The sequence below is a fragment of the Myotis nattereri genome (assembly GCF_964212035.1).
Source record: "Myotis nattereri genome assembly, chromosome: 1".
NCBI lineage: Eukaryota > Metazoa > Chordata > Mammalia > Chiroptera > Vespertilionidae > Myotis > Myotis nattereri.
This window is the reverse complement of record NC_138075.1, coordinates 224855258-224870758: the sequence shown is the minus strand read 5'-3', so window position 1 is coordinate 224870758 and position 15501 is coordinate 224855258. Positions and strand designations below refer to the sequence as shown.

At 49.9% G+C, this 15501-nt stretch overlaps 1 protein-coding gene across 2 annotated transcripts in view; it reads right to left on the bottom strand.

Annotated features, from left to right (window-relative positions):
• Positions 1-15501, bottom strand: part of BOD1L1 (biorientation of chromosomes in cell division 1 like 1) — a 46592-nt gene that overhangs the window by 10152 nt on the left and 20939 nt on the right. The window contains exons 10-17 of one of the 2 annotated variants that reach the window (XM_081084023.1): positions 9859-15060; positions 9201-9435; positions 8382-8446; positions 7232-7316; positions 5818-5861; positions 4462-4522; positions 2898-2968; positions 2231-2303 (exon numbers count right to left, since the gene is read on the bottom strand). In XM_081084023.1, the coding sequence (XP_080940149.1) occupies positions 2231-2303; positions 2898-2968; positions 4462-4522; positions 5818-5861; positions 7232-7316; positions 8382-8446; positions 9201-9435; positions 9859-15060 (5836 nt within the window). Of the gene's footprint in view, positions 1-2230; positions 2304-2897; positions 2969-4461; positions 4523-5817; positions 5862-7231; positions 7317-8381; positions 8447-9200; positions 15061-15501 lie in introns of both variants that reach the window. The other variant, XM_081084022.1, reaches the window with a different exon arrangement.

Below are 15501 nucleotides of genomic sequence, written 5' to 3'. Positions count from 1 at the left end.
GTTAGTAATGAAGACCATGGGCTTGGCTGGGAATCTCTCAGGATCTTATTTTCTTTATTTATGAAATGGTGATAATACCTAACACATAGTTATTGTGAATGTGTATATTACCATGGATAACTAGATATAGTATGAACTGAATAATTGTAAAATAGTTATGTTCCTTGCCAAAGAAAGAAAAGTATTTATCCATTCTTTCTCACATATTATTTAACTAGTGGCCTGGTGCATGGATTCATACACATTGAAAGGAAATTAATTAGCCGAAACCGGTTTGGCTCAGTGGATAGAGCGTTGGCCTGCGGACTGAAAGGTCCCGGGTTCGATTCCGGTCAAGGGCATGTACCTGGGTTGCGGGCACATCCCCAGTAGGAGATGTGCAGGAGGCAGCTGATCGATGTTTCTCTCTCATCGATGTTTCTAACTCTCTATCTCTCTCCCTTCCTCTCTGTAAAAAATCAGTAAAAATATATTTAAAAAAAAATTAAAAAAAAGAATATTTTTAAAAAAAAAAGAAAGGAAATTAATTAGAAGAAATATTTTAATATCGCTATTCGTCCTTTCTCTGTAATAGAAGTGTCAACCAAATTCATGATTGACAATGACAGATCGAAACACATGCGTGCAATTGGCACCAGCGAGAGCTTTATATGTATACTAGAGGCCTGGTGCACGAATTTGCACACCAGTGGGGTCCCTCGGCCTGGCCTATGGGATTGGGCCGAAACTGGCTCTCCAACATCCCCCAAGGGGTTCCGGACTACGAGAGGGCGCAGGCCAGGCCGAGGGACCCCACTGGTGCATGATTGGGGCAGGAGAGACGTGGGAGGTTGGCCAGCTGGGGAGGGACCGCAGGAGGGCCCTAGGGCATGTCCAGCCTGTCTCGCTCAATCCCAATTGACCAGACCCTAGCAGCAAGCTTATGTACTGGTCGGAGCATCTTTCCCCTGTGGTCAGTGCACATCATAGCAACTGGTTGACTGTCTGCCCCCTGGTGGTCAGTGCACATCACAGAGAGTGGTTGAGCGGCCTTAGCATATCATTAGCATATTACACTTTGATTGGTTGAACAGCTGACCAGTCGACTGGACACTTAGCATATTAGGCTTTTATTATGTAGGATTTTTAAACTGCCACTGTGTGTTATATGTACTGGCTGGTTGGTCTTGCGCATGTACTAGTCAACGTTTATTTTTAAATTGCCAGTGTGCATCAGATGTACCGGCTGGTAGGTCAGTCTGATGGATGGATGGACGGTTGGTCACTTAGCCTTTTATGGAAATAGATAAGCGTTTACTGAACTTGTACTTTGTGTCAGGTATCTATAAATATAAAAGGCTAATATGCAAAGTATCCCCATGGGAGTTCGACCAGGAGCCACTTGCTCGCTATGATGTGCGCTGACCACCCTAATCGCCGGCCAGGCCTGCCCATGCATGAATTTTGTGCACTGGGCCTCTAGTTAAAGTATAAAATCTCTGCACTGTCCAGTAATGGTAGCTACTAGCCACATGGGGCTCCTGAAATTTAAAGTAATTAAATTGGAACACAATAAAAAATTCAATCTTTCATTTACATGGACCACATTCAAGTGCACAGCTAGTAGCCACTGTCCTAGACAAAACAAACATAGGACATTTTCCTGCTGGACGGCACTGCCACAGACCAGGAGGAAGCCAACGAGGCAGAGAAGGGCTATTGGGTGCCTTTACTCTAGTGCTTCACTAGCTCTGTGGGGCACTGGTTTATGTTCTAAAATAAGGAATTTCGTGGTGCCTGGCTGGGCCTCAGGCCCAGGCTGCAGGAGTCCCAGGGGCTGGGTCTCCTCAGCAGATAATCTGGACCAAGTCCATAAAAGACCCTTCAGGCGTCAAGCTGGTCTGGAAACAAACTAGACTCGAACTGGGAAGTAAACAACTACAATTCATCCGTGAACATACAGACTCGATTTAAAAATCCGTGTACATGCGGGCCCAGGCAATTCAAACCCACGTTCTTCAAGGTCAACTGGATTTTCGATCCTTGGTTGGGAATCTGCGTATGCGGAGGGCTGACCTAAGTTACACTCAGATTCTCTACTGTGCAGGCGGTCAGGGTCCCTGCCCCTCGTTCTGTTCAAGGGTCAACTGTACACCCTCTACAATTCGCTGCTCTTAGCCCACTATTTCACATGTGAAAATAACATGATTTTCAAATATGCCTGAAACAAGGACATGCATGTTCAAAGTACCCAGTTCGTCTTCTGAGGAGGGGTAGTGCTTCTTCCTTTTCCTCCCACGCGTATTCCTTTCGTTCTCCTCCGCCTGGAATTTAGAATGACCCTGTTAAAGGCACCTGGATTTGCATCCTGCCTGCTGAAATGCGGCACATTAACTTCTAGCCTTCAGAATATAATTTCATATAAATGTAAAAGTCTAGGACAACACTTTTGGCATCTAGATTTGGATTAGTCTAAGCTTGAGTCTTTTCTTTTTTTCAATTCGAGTATAAATCTACATGAAATATCAAACCTGTCTCTGGTTACATACTATACTTCAACAGCTCTGAAACACATTTACAAAACATTTCTCATGCTGCCATCTCTGCAGTGAGCTATGCGTGACCATCGACGACACGTGATGAACTAACTGGTGTCTCTCTCCCCTCAGGGGCCCATGAAAGGGCAGATGAGAGGCAGGACATGAAAAGAGATTCTTGAGTGTGAACAGGGACATGTCCAAGTCACCCTGGGGTCTGTCCAATTACCTGAACACCACCTGAGCAGACACAGATCACAGTGATATGGAGAACTCTCAACCCTCCCCGTTATGCTTGACATATACACAGAGTGAAGCTTCTGCGCCCACGTGAAAACACTGTATAAAACACGAAATCCCCAAGTGTCTCATAAAACCCACCTCTGTAGGATCTGCTTCAGCACCTTGACCCCGTCCGACTTCTGTGCTGTCATCTCTAGCACTGGAAATCTCTGAGCAATAAACACAAAAAAGAAAAACAACCTTAAATACTTATCCATCCCAGTACCTACTGTAGGGGTGAGTGTGGCAGGGGAAGGAAAGAGGAGGAGACTTTGCAGACGACATGGTGGGACCCTGCCGGCACCCCAGGGAGGCCTAGGACTTCCATTTCCAGATGTGAGCCAAGGGGGTTCAGGGAGGGAAGAGGACCTCTGACTTCACAGCCACCCTCCTGGCTCCGGCAGCAGCACAGCATGAGTGCCCAAGGGAACAGGCATCACTTCTCAGTCATCAGGTTAGCGAACACCCAAACCACAGGATAATTAAACATGGGAGAAGGCGTGGGGTGAGAACTGAAAAGCCACCGGGGACAATTTGGCTCATTCAGTCAAGTGGAGGAGGTGTCTCTCTCACCCACACCTGGAGGGACAGGCGCACTCACTGCACATGCACCGGGAAACGGGCAGGATCACACGCAGGGGCCCTCTGTAATGGGAGAAGTGACAAAAACCTAACGGAGCGAAAAAGTAAGACCTGGTCTATTCACACTCGGAATCCTAAAGAGCAGCCGAAGAAAAGCAACTAGAGTAGACACATGGACAGGACAACCTTTCAGAGCACAGTGCTGCCGAACAAACGTGGTAGAGTTTCTGCAATGAGATACCCTCTTCCTAAAGCTCGCACCATAGGCTACGTACTGTGTGAGAATATATACAGTGAGTACAGAGTGGTGGGTCCCTGTGGGGTAGATTAAAGGAGATTGAGATTGGGATGGTATAATGTAGATTCAACTGTATCTGTAACATTTTAAAAAAAGCATCTGAAGCAAATACACTAAACTTTAAGTTATGACAAAATTAGGTGATGGGTACGTGGATTTATAATTATTGCTGCTTTCTGCTGGTTTGAAATATGGTGTAACACACTATAAAATAGCTGTAGCAAAAAAAAAAAAAATAGCTGTAGTGAGGATTAAGACCACTTTCCCCATTCTTGGATACAGAATGAACAAAATCTATAGGAACAAACCGAACTCCGTGTTCTGTTGGAAAAGAACAACTCCCTCTGGAGTTGGCAGCCTTCCCCGTCATGAAGTCATGAAGTGAGGGCCCACCCCTGGGAGAGACCGACATAAAGGTGACAGCCCTGATCCATGAGGAACTAACCCAGCCAACCCTCAGCTCAGAATTCTCCTGCAATGCAGACCACAGGGGACTGCATGTCCGTATGTGCACGGGAACGGAGCCCAACATGAGGTCACCTGCAAGTTCTAGTGCTCCAGGCACCACTTACACACTGCATGCTGCACGGCCTTGACTAAGCCCCTGGGCCTCTTGGGCCTCACTCCCGATGTGGTGCCACCAACGTTCACCTGACTGCATTACCTTAATTCAATGAGAGGAGACCTAGGGGTACTTGCCCCAGGGCCTGGCACACAGCAGGCACTTAACAATTGTCATTGTAGCTGCTAGTAAAATGACTACTAGGAAATTAGCTAACTTACCTTCTTTGTTATGAGACTTGCTGTGAGCATCTTCATTTGTTCTTGAGCCTGAATTTTCGACCTAAATATACAATAGGAAAGTTGCTGTGGTTGGTCTGAGAAGTCTGGGAGGCAGAGGGAAAGAAGGCGATGAGCGTCATCGGTTAGTGGGGACACTGAGAGGGGCTGGGATGCGTGCTCTTTTCATTTTCACCCGGAAGTTCAAGAGCACAGAGCATCTTCCTCTGGAAGAAGGTCCCGATTAACAATTACCATTCTACCGTGCGTATTCTCCTTGCCTTTAACATTACTGACGCAAAAGTGCAAGAAAGAAAACATACCTGGATTCTGATTTCTCTTCCCATCCAATGATCCCTCTTGATTTTTTTCCCCTTTACTTAAAATGCTAAAGGATTCTGTTGTTCTGTCATAAGATTTCCCTTTGGCAAATTTTGTCAACTACACCTTTTGTTTCCCTCTTTACTGAGGGAAAGTTTCAGAATAGCCTACAACATTCAAAATCCAATATTAGAAAGGATGGCGGTGCCTGGATGGGGAGGCAGCTGTCGGGACGCAGGGATTCAGGGAAACTCTGAGGTAGGACAGGGCACATGCTGGGAGCTCACAGGCACCTGCTAGCTCTGCAGGGAAAGCCTGAACCAAACCAAGTGGGCTTCTCCTTCCTTCTCACTCAGCAGCCTGTGCACAAGCTTCCTGCTCCAAACGGGGTGTTTCCACAGCGTGAGGCCCCTGAGGCCACAGGGAGCTGGGAAAGATCATGGCTGCCTGCAGGGTGCGTTTTACAGTATTCACTACTGGTATGATCTCAGGGCACAAAAGGGATTATGAGAGCCACATGTGAAAAAAAAGTATATATGGCCATTACAGTTTGGTATAATCAGAAAAACTGTACTAAAACATAAAGTCAACTTTAGTTCTCAAAAATATGTTGTGTCCACAGCACTGTGATTAATGACCGCCACAACCCGACTTGCAACGCAGCAATTATCGATGGAAAGGCCAGTTCTCTGACATTTCCTTAGCATTCGTGCCCCAGGTGAGCATTCTAGTCTCAGTGATCTGGGCAGCCTTCCACTTCCTTTTATTTCATGATACTGGCCTACATTCAGTGCTGAAAATTCAGAGTGACTTTTTTTTTTCTTCGAGGAAAACTATATTTCATGACATCAGTAAATATAGTTGGACATGAAAATGGACAAGTAAATACTTTGGTCAGGTGAACTCGAGAGGAGAGCATGCTACTGACGGACTCCTGTCTCCTAAAGTAATGCACAGGACAGGCCTCCCCCATGGCTCTCAAACACTAAACCAAAACCACCCCAACCATGAGGAAAACCAGCCGTCACAGCGACTCACCTTCAGTGATGCATTCACCGACCCAGACTCCCTCTGCTGTTCAGCTGTTCAAAACAACAGTGAGAAATAAGGAAGCTGAGTATTGTGCCTGAACCACGAAGAAACAACTCAGATGTTCAGAGCAGTTAGGCAGGGCTATGATGCTATGCGCCTGACTACCTCTGTGAATTTTAAAACTCTGACCACTTACTCTCGATGGTCCATGTTCTATCAGAACATCCACAGAAATGGAAGCCGCCGGCCTCTTTACTGCAACGGCAGTGTCCCTAATTCACCCCCTGATCTCATGGCCGAGGACCTGAGGCTCGGAAGAGACCTCCACTGACGGGCAGGGTGCAGTGTGAAGCTGGTTCATCAAATGAAAAGTTAGGTCCTCACCGTTGAACAGCAAAGGTCTATTTATATTCTTTGGAAACTTGAAGTACAAGGTCTACTGCTTCTACTCAACATGACAGAACACACATTTTTCTTTCAAACAACTTCCTTTTACGTAAGTAGATCTCTTACGGAATCATACCCAGACACAGTGATCTGAAATAACTGGGAACAAAGGACTTCAGAACCTCCAAAGTGTTCTTTTTTTTAAAGTATTTTTTATTGATTTTTACAGGGAGAGGAAGGGAGAGGGAGAGGGAAAGAGAAACACGGACGTGTGATCCATCGGCTGCCTCCTGCAAGCCCCCGACTTGGGAATCAAGCCTGCAACCTGGGCATGTGCCCTGGGAATCGAACCAGCAAACTTCTGGTGCATGGGAGGGCGCCCACTGACTGAGCCACACCGGCCAGGGCTCAAGTTTTCTTACTTGGTAAATGTCAAGAGGTATAACCCACACAACAAAAACTCTCCAGGATCCTCAATGAGTTTTAAGAGTGTAGAGAAGTTCTGGACCAGTGTGTGTTGCTGTCCTAATCCTTCCTGACACAGGGCACACACTCTAAGAAGACTGCAGTGGCCACTGACGACTGTGGTGTGGACAGGTTGGAAGGCTCTGCAGGCTGGGAGCAGATTTGGCGCAGTCACTAGGGCCCAGAGCGGGGGTTTAGAGAGGTGGGCGCAGGGCAGCAGACCTGCCTTTTGGAAATGAGCTGTGATAAACAGCCTCAGCCCCTAGGAGGGCAGCGAGGTGCAGAGACACATTTTGGGGATGGAGCAAGAGCTTGCTCAAAGCACTTTCTGTTTGCCACAGTGACTGGAGCTATCACATTTAAACAGTGGCTTCCTATGAAAATGACGGGCACTTCATAAGGAAAGGTTTATGTTAAAAATGAAATCTCTCTATCTTAGAAAGCGCAAGGGAAATTCATATATCCTGTCAGCATATTGTGATGAACTGGCTACTGATTCTAAGCCGCAATGAAAGGTACAACCACATGCAAGGGAAAATGATGCAAACACCTGCTGAAAGGAGCTTACCTACTCCAGTCGGCTTTCTCCCACGTGGACTTTCTGACGGTGCTGGAATTTCATGAGTTGTCTCTTCCATTGCTGGTACAAATGTCTAAAAAGTCCAAAGTGCCATAAAAACATAACTTAGCTGTGGTTTTTATAACAAGAAGGCAAGACTAACCTCGAGGGATGTAAAAAAAACCACCCAGAATTTTGTAACAATATAAAAGTCTACTTTCAAGTCTGCAAAATTTCAAAATGAATACATGTCGGCTTTTACAAACAAAAAAAAAACAAAACGAAAAATCAATCTAATTTCATATTTTACCCATCAATGGCTCTCCTACTGCTTCAAATTAAAACTCTAACTTAGTACAACACGAAGGCTCTTCCTGACCGGCACCGCTCCCCCTCGCAAGGCTGGGACCTCGAAACCACCGCAGTACGTGGATTCACCACGGGCCCTTCCCTCTGCGCCTACAACAGGCTTCCCTGACTGGCAGGCTTTTTGTTCTTTCTCTGGTGAACTTCTACTCTACTTGCAAAATTCCAACGCAAACTCCCATGTCCTCCGAGCTCTCCTGCCTGCCTACCACTGCCCTGCTCACCGCTACCTCGGCACACCGGGAGGGCGCTTCGGGAGCAGGCTGAAAAGGGGATACAGCGACTATAAGTATGTAAACCACAAAGGCCATGAGAAACCAGATTTCTTCTAAGTATGACAGAAAGTCACTGGAAATCTTAAGCAGGGTAATGGCATGACCTAATTTATGTTTTTCAAGCTAGCTCCCAGGCTGTGCTAATCAGAGCAGGGCTGGAGAGGAAGGAAGTTAGCAGGGACCCACTGAAGCAGGGCTGAGACTAGGGCAGTAACTGCAGAACCAGAAACAGATGGACTCCAGTTACACTCTGGACGGGAGCCTATGAGAACTGGCCATGGATGAAACGTGGGTGACTCCGGTTTCTGGTTGGAGCAAATGGAACTGATGATAGCCCTACATTCGGGGATGATGGAGGCTCTTGGCTCCCCACCACAGGATGTAACATTAACCATACTTGAGTGTCTTAACTTCAGTGGGAACAAGAGAGCTACACACAGCTTACGTGTCTGTGTGTACATAGGGTGAAACGGTATGGACACACTTACAGCTCAGCGCAGCTGAACCATCAGCCATACCTCAGTCCTCAAGCTGGCTTTCAAGTCCAATCCTCCCAAAACATCCGATGGAGACTCTTCGCTGCCTAATGAAATTCAAAGCCATTAAACCAATGTAAGAACTTGCTTGCAAAATACATCCTGAACCAAAAGGAAACAGAAGGTTCTTATCTAGCACACTGCGCCACTTTGCTGTTTTATTTGGCAGTCAATAGAAAATGATAAAAAGGAACATGTATGAAAATTACCCGAGGAAATGCATGGGTCATTTAAGTTTTTGTGGAGACGGTAAAATTGTTTCTTGCTGTTAGGAGGGCTGCCCAGAAAGAATGACGCAGTATATTATCTGTGGAGACATCTATTCCCAAGTGTTTTTCTACAGCGATCTGGCTCCCCATTTTATACAACAGAAAGCTGAGCTTCCGAGGTAGTGTTTTCTACCTCATTGCAGGCACCCAAGTACCATGCAAGTTACGTAAGTTCTATGACCCCAGTTGCCCATTTGTAAAATAGGTGCTAAGAGTACTGATTTCACAGGGCTGATGGAAGGTGTCCGTTTGGATGGACAAGGAACCTGAACTGAAGGTCAGGGCGGTTCAGTAGCCTGCAGCTTCCAGTCTCTCAGCCTCCTGCCTCTGCCCTGTGTGTCCATGAGAAATGAGTCTGAGGCTTTGAGCTTTTGAACACAAGTTCCTCTTGGAGAGGCTTGATAACTGAGTTTGATAAATTATTTTGTGACATGCTGGAACCAAAACCATGTTTTGGAAGGTTGCTGTAAATGGGCTCAACATACAATCACCTGTGTAAAATGCTAAAATTTGCCATTAGAGAGATTCTCACCTTTGTCACCCAAATTTTCTTCAGGAGAAACAGTGACCGCGAGGGCTCCTTCCTTCTGGGATGGCTTCACCACGCCATCTCCTGTTTTCTCAGCTGGTGCCTGGACACTCTTGATGGGCAAGTCCTGCTCACATGCGGCTGCTGTCAGAGCCGCACTGCAGACATCCAGAAGGACGGAGTGGGCAGGAGTGGCATCGGGTCCTTGGCCCTGAATACGTGCGGTGGTGGTGGGGTCCTGCTGGGCAGGAGGAAGAGACGGCTGCTCCACTTCAGCTTCAGCGTCTCTGCCCTGTGGCCCGCCCTCAGCCATTTCAGCACCGGCTTTCCCTGCCGTCACTGAGTGGGCGCTGATGGAGGAGCCCTCCGCCGTCTGCCCAGGTGTTTGCTCTGGTCTCAGGCTCACAGGCTCGTCAGCACTCCGCTCCAAGTCCCTCCCTGCCGAAGGGCTGGCTGTACTGCTGTCCCCTGCCGTCTCTGCCTCGGGGCTCCAGGGTATTCTCTTCTCTCCCGACTGGCCTCCCCCTGCAGAGAGTGCGCTGACTGGCACTCCGTCCCGCCTCTCCCCGGGGCTCACTGCTCTTCCTCCTGGGAGTGGCCCGGGGCACTGACAGCTGTTCTCAGCAATAAGACTGGGCATGGGAGCCTCACATTTGCTCACCTTTGCAGCGGACTGGCCCCCTGTCCCTTCTGGGTGGCCTGCAGTCAGCAGAGTCTCCCCATGCCCGTCCAGGCTGGCGAGGACCAGCGCGCATTCAGCTGTGCTGGTGGAGATGAGGGCGGCCTCACTCACATCCTCCACCCCTGCGGTGGCAGGCCGGTCTTCATCCCGCAGCCCAGCACCCCTCATGACCGCTTCCCGGCCTTCGGAGGTGCTTGTGGATATCACAGTGGTGTCGCTTATCTCCTCAGCTGGTGTGGCCGAGGGGCGGACTTGCTCCTGAGGGACGGCACTGGACACCGGGCCCTCACAGTCCTCCACTGAGCTGGTGGAGATGACCGCGCTCCCATCCTTCTCCTCTATGGCCGGGCCAGGCTGCTCACCTCCACTCTCTGCAGCGACCCCGGCAATGCAGGCCTCACAACCCTCCGCCACGCTGGTGGAGATGAGGGCACACTCGTCCTTCTCCTCCTTGCTGGTGGAGGCGAGAGGGCTCCCGGCCTTCGTGGGTGCACTGGGCATGGGCACCTCGAAGTCGTTGGTGCTGGCCAGCATGGGGCCGGTGGCTCTTCCTCCAACCGCTGTGACCGGCTGCTGGCTGCCAGCACCCAGGATGGTGCTTGCGCTGGAGACAGGCACTTCGCACTCTTCCCCGAGGCTGGTGGAAATCATGGCGCACTCGTCCTTCTCCTCCTCTCCCACGAGAGCGAGGGGGCTCTCCTCTCCCGAAGCCGCACTGGGCATGGGGGCCTCGAACTCCTCCGTGCTGACCCCGGTGCCTTCCGCACCTTCTTCAGCCCTCAGAGAACTGGGATGACCCTCCCCATCCATCCTGGCGCTGAGCTGCGCGGTGCAATCACTCATTGTGCTGGTGGAAATCACCAGGCCCATGCCTCGACTCTGGTTGGTAATGGTGTCACTGGCGGTGGCAGCCACGTGGCCATCGCACTCCTCACTCTCCACAGAGGTGATGGCACCTTCATCTTCTTTCTCCCTGGGCGACGTGTGATGAACTTCCCGTTCTGGGCCTGCAGCAGATACCAGTCTCTCATGACTGCCCCCCACCAGGCCAGTGGAAATAGCGGTCTCTTCGACGTGGTCTTTTCTGGCCAGCGGACTGTCCTGACCTGAAGCTGCACTTGTCATGGGCCCCTCACACCCTTCAGGCCCCAGTGCCGCCCCAGCCTTTGCCGAAGCCACACTGGTCACGCTGCTTTCCACGATCCCCTTTGCACTGGAGCAGATCTCTGTGTCTTTCAGCTCCTTGTCTGCGGCACTCATGCTGTCGACGTTACTTTCATGGGCACCAACGGTAGCTCCGGCCTCAGCCGCCGCATGCCCCACTGCAGTCCCGATCTGAGCATCCCCTTCCTCCGCACTCTCACACACGGGCACCCCTTCACTCTCCTCTATCCCCGTGCAGGCGGAGGCATGTCCAATCTCGTTGCCTCTTCCAGTGCTAGTCACCACATCCTCCCCTTCCTCATCCTCCTCTTTGGCACCCGTGCTGGTGACAATGTCTTCGTCGTCACCAGGACCGGCAGCGACCAATGGCACGTTGGTGGCTTCTTTGGCTGCAGTGCTGCCCGTGGCACTCTGTCCATTCTCTTCTGATTCACAGCTTAGAGCAAAGCCTTCACTGCCCTCCTCCGAGCCTGTGCAGCTGGCTGGCCCCTCTGTGTCTTCCGTGATCCCTGTGCTGGTGACGGCGCTCTCGCCCTCTGCCCCGTCATTCACAGACCCACCTCCCTCTTGGGGGGCACTGGCTCCCGGTGGCGTGTCATTGTCTGCCAGGACCTCTGCGGCACCCGTCACCAGGCGCTCCTCCTGGGGCCCTGCTCCAGTGACTGCGCATGCCGCCATGCCTTCGCTTCCTCTTTCTGCTCCTGTACATGTCACAGTTCCCTCGGGTTCCTTTTTGGGGCCCACTCTCATCACAGTTCTCTCTCCACTGCTCAAGGATCTCTCCCGCAGTTCTGTCCCAGCACTGGTTACGGCTCCGTCACTCTCGCCTTCCCCAGTGAAAGTCACAGTCCCCCTGACTCTTTCTGAGTCTCGACTGGAAGAACCTTCGCATTTCCCTTCGGAGCCCGCGCTGGTCACAGCATCATCCTTCTCTTCCGTCATAGCACTGTTGACACTGTCATTGACTGTGGCTGCCTGGGCAGCTGCTGGGTCTGCGGCTGGCTCTCCAGATCCGGCCAGAGCACACTCCCCACTCTCTCCCTCCTTCGTGCTGGTGAGGAAGGTCTCGCTCTCTGAGAAGCCCTCCGTCACCACGGCCCCACCTTCTTCTGCTGCGGCGAACACGGTGCCTGGGCTGGCGTGGGCCCTGGCGTGCAGGGCATTGGTTCTGGAGCCCCTTGTGAGGCCATTGTCTGCCTCAACGCTCGTGCAAGGCAGCGCCACCTCCCCGTCGCCTGCTTCTGAAGTGGTTGTGGCAGCCCTGGTGTTTACAGGGTTTGAGGTCATGCCTTTGTCCTTCCCTTCAGTGCTGGTGGCGAGAGAAGGCTTCACCCCATCCTCAGCTTTCCTATTCCTTTGGTGTGAAATGGAGGAAGCAGTGCTACCTCCTGCACTGGTGTCTACCTCACTGTTTTCCTTCCTTCTTGCAACAACTGTTAGGTGTTCTACTTCACTTGGGCCTCTACTGTGCTTAAGTTCACCGGTTTGAGCATCTTTTTCGGTGCTCATGCTCACACCAGGGACAACAGCGAGCCCATCCTTTCTGCCACTTTCTGCTGCAGTTCTAACCATCTGCTTTGAGGTGGGCTCTGCACTCAAGGCACTTTCTCTCCTGGACTCATCCATCAAGCCGTCTTCTTTGCTAACATTCTCATGTCCCACAATCATGTCTGTTAACTTGCTACCAAGAGGTACGTTTACTTTCCCTTGTTTACCATGCAGTGTGGTGGCCTGGGAACCTTCTGGAATTTGTCTTTTGCTATCTAGGCTCGCTTTTGCTGGCATATCTGGTGTGGAAAGTGCTCCACCTTCTTTGCTGTGACTTGACCTCAGGACTTCCGATTCTCTCACCAACAAGCTCTGCTGAGGGAGACCCAAGCGGTCCCCCAGGCAGGTGCTGCCCGAGCCATTATCTGAAACAGGCCTTCTGTCGCCTACAGGGACAACATCTGCACCATGGGGTTGTTTCTGAGGCACAGCAATCACAGGACTTAAGGACAGCGATGGGTCCGAATTTGTGGAATGTTCATGAACAGCACCTCCTTGAGCAACACGCTCCTCAGTGGGTCTTGGGTGCTTCACAGTCTTTTGTGCCCGGCCATTTTCTGCCGGGACACGAGGCACCATTCTGGGACCAGCCTCTGAGTCCACACTGGTTTCATGGGTCCCTGGCTGAGGGGGATCCCTCTCCCCGGGACTCAGCTTGGACACAGCACTTTGGACGTGTGTTTTTTTGGTCCCGGCACTTTTATGGTTTGTGTGCTTTTCAGAATTACCAGCAGCCACTGTTCCACGTTCGGGTTTAAAGGTGGGAGCAGCTTTTGAATCTCCTGTGGAAGTTCTTAACTCATCCTTTAGGACCATGGCTGTGGCTTTTGATTTCATCACATTTTCAAGGCCGGTATCTTGCTGAGAACCGCTGCTGCTGCTCTCCGGGGTTTTTGATACTTCCAGTGCGTTTCCGACAGCAGGCTCCATGTCGGTCTCCATTGGCTCTTGCCCGGGGACCAGTGTGGCATCGACTCCTCTTTTTGGTCGCGGAAGGGAGGAACTACTGGGAGTGCCTGCAGCATTGGCTGCCAATTTCTCTTCTCCTTTGGTCATTTCTTGGGATGAGCTGCCTCTTCGATTTTCACACACCCTTCTACTCAATTTCTTTTCCATGACTGAGCTATTCCCTCTGGCCTTTTCATGATTACTGTCGACTTCTTTCCCATCCTTGTCATCGGATTTGCTTTCTTCCTTCTTCCTCATGTCCTTACTACTGTGCTTTGCGCTTCTGCTCTTGTGCCCATCTGATAATCTCCTCTCCAGTCTGGAGGAGCCTGACTCCTTCTCCCCCTTGTGTTTGTCCTTTGCCAGCAGCGGCTTTGCTCGGTGACCGGAGTCCTTCTGTGCACCGTGGGCCAAGGATGCCACACCCTCAGCTGCAGGGTCAGCACCGGCCTCCTCGGATCTGTCCTTCCGCTGTCTGTCTGGGTCACTGTCTTCTGTGTTCCTCTCCTTATCTGGTTTGGAAGTGGTTGTCTGTCTTGTGACACCTTCTTGTGATTCTATGTCACTGGCTTTTAACGGCTTGCCTTGGCTTTTTGATTTTGACTTGAGCGCAGGTCTTTCGTCTAACAAGCTCTTGGCTCTTCGCTTCTCCTTGGGAACAGCCTCTTCAGGTTTTGAACTGCTATCTAAATGAGTCGAGTCCATGTCACCCTTATCCTCTGAGCAACTTTCACTTCTTCTCTGCAACGGGGTTCCATGTTGCTTGGAACTCAGAGAATCTTTCTGAATTTTAGAATCACCCGATCTTCTCGATTTGTGCTCTGCCTTAGTCTTCTCCGTCAACAGGTGTTTCTCCTTTTTGTTGTTTTCTTTACGCACATTCTCATCTGTTTTTATAATATATTCAGAAACTGGCTTTCCATCTTTGCCTAAAATTGACAATTTCCTTTCATTCCTATGTTTATTCTTCCGTTCAGCTTTATCATCCGCAGAAAGCTTAGGTTGTTGGCTTTGCTTCTGAACGCTGTCCTCCCCTTTGACCCCTTTCTCAGGGGGGTGGGGCTCGGTCTCATCGCCGGCTTTATGCGCACTCTCCCCTTTATGTTTATGCTTCACAGACAACTTGTCTTCAGAGAGAGTTTTCTCTTTCTCAGGCTTCTCCTTGAAGGACTTTGTCTCTTTCTTAGGGAGGTTCTTCACATGCTGTGTTTCAGAATCCTCCTTCCTAACATGCTTTTCACTTTTCAGGGTGCCTTTCTGTTTCGGGGGTTCTTCTGTGACCATTTCTGAGCGCTCTGCTTGCTTTTTCCCATCACGCGCGTCCGTCTCCTCCTGTGCCCCTTCCACCACCACAGGAGCAGAGGTCCGCCTTTTGTGTTCTTTTTCCACTCTGGACTCATTTTTGCTTTCATCAGCTGAATGCAAACACTCTGAGAGTCTCCGGGTAGGTTTACTTGCTTCACTTTTTGTATGAACATGCTTCAAATCCTTGGAAGAAGACACCTTTTCCTTTTCACAATGCTGTAAGAAAGTAAAGGTTCAAATATAAGAAATACTACAGTCCATTTTTTATATCAAATTTAACACCTGGGTGCATTTCATGTGCTGAGTGGTCACATATTTTATACCCTACTTAGTCTGTGTAAGCAGCCTGTGGTTGGGATTATTAATTTCGTTTTTGCACGAGGAAACGAACTCAGCATGACTCAGTAAGCTCATACCCGGGCAATGCGTTCAGAGGATCTCAGTCTAAAATCTAGTACTTTCCCCCTACACCTCAGGCACCATCATAGAGACTAGCTGCTTCTCCAGAGCTGTCCATGCATGTAGGCCTTCTTTAACTCTCAACCACTATAGTCCACCAATGCCAAGTGGTCATTAATAAATATAAAATGAGTGGATGACAATCCAATGTTCTTTTCAGTCCAAAAGCATTTGTAGCCAATTAAAAAACTTTATACT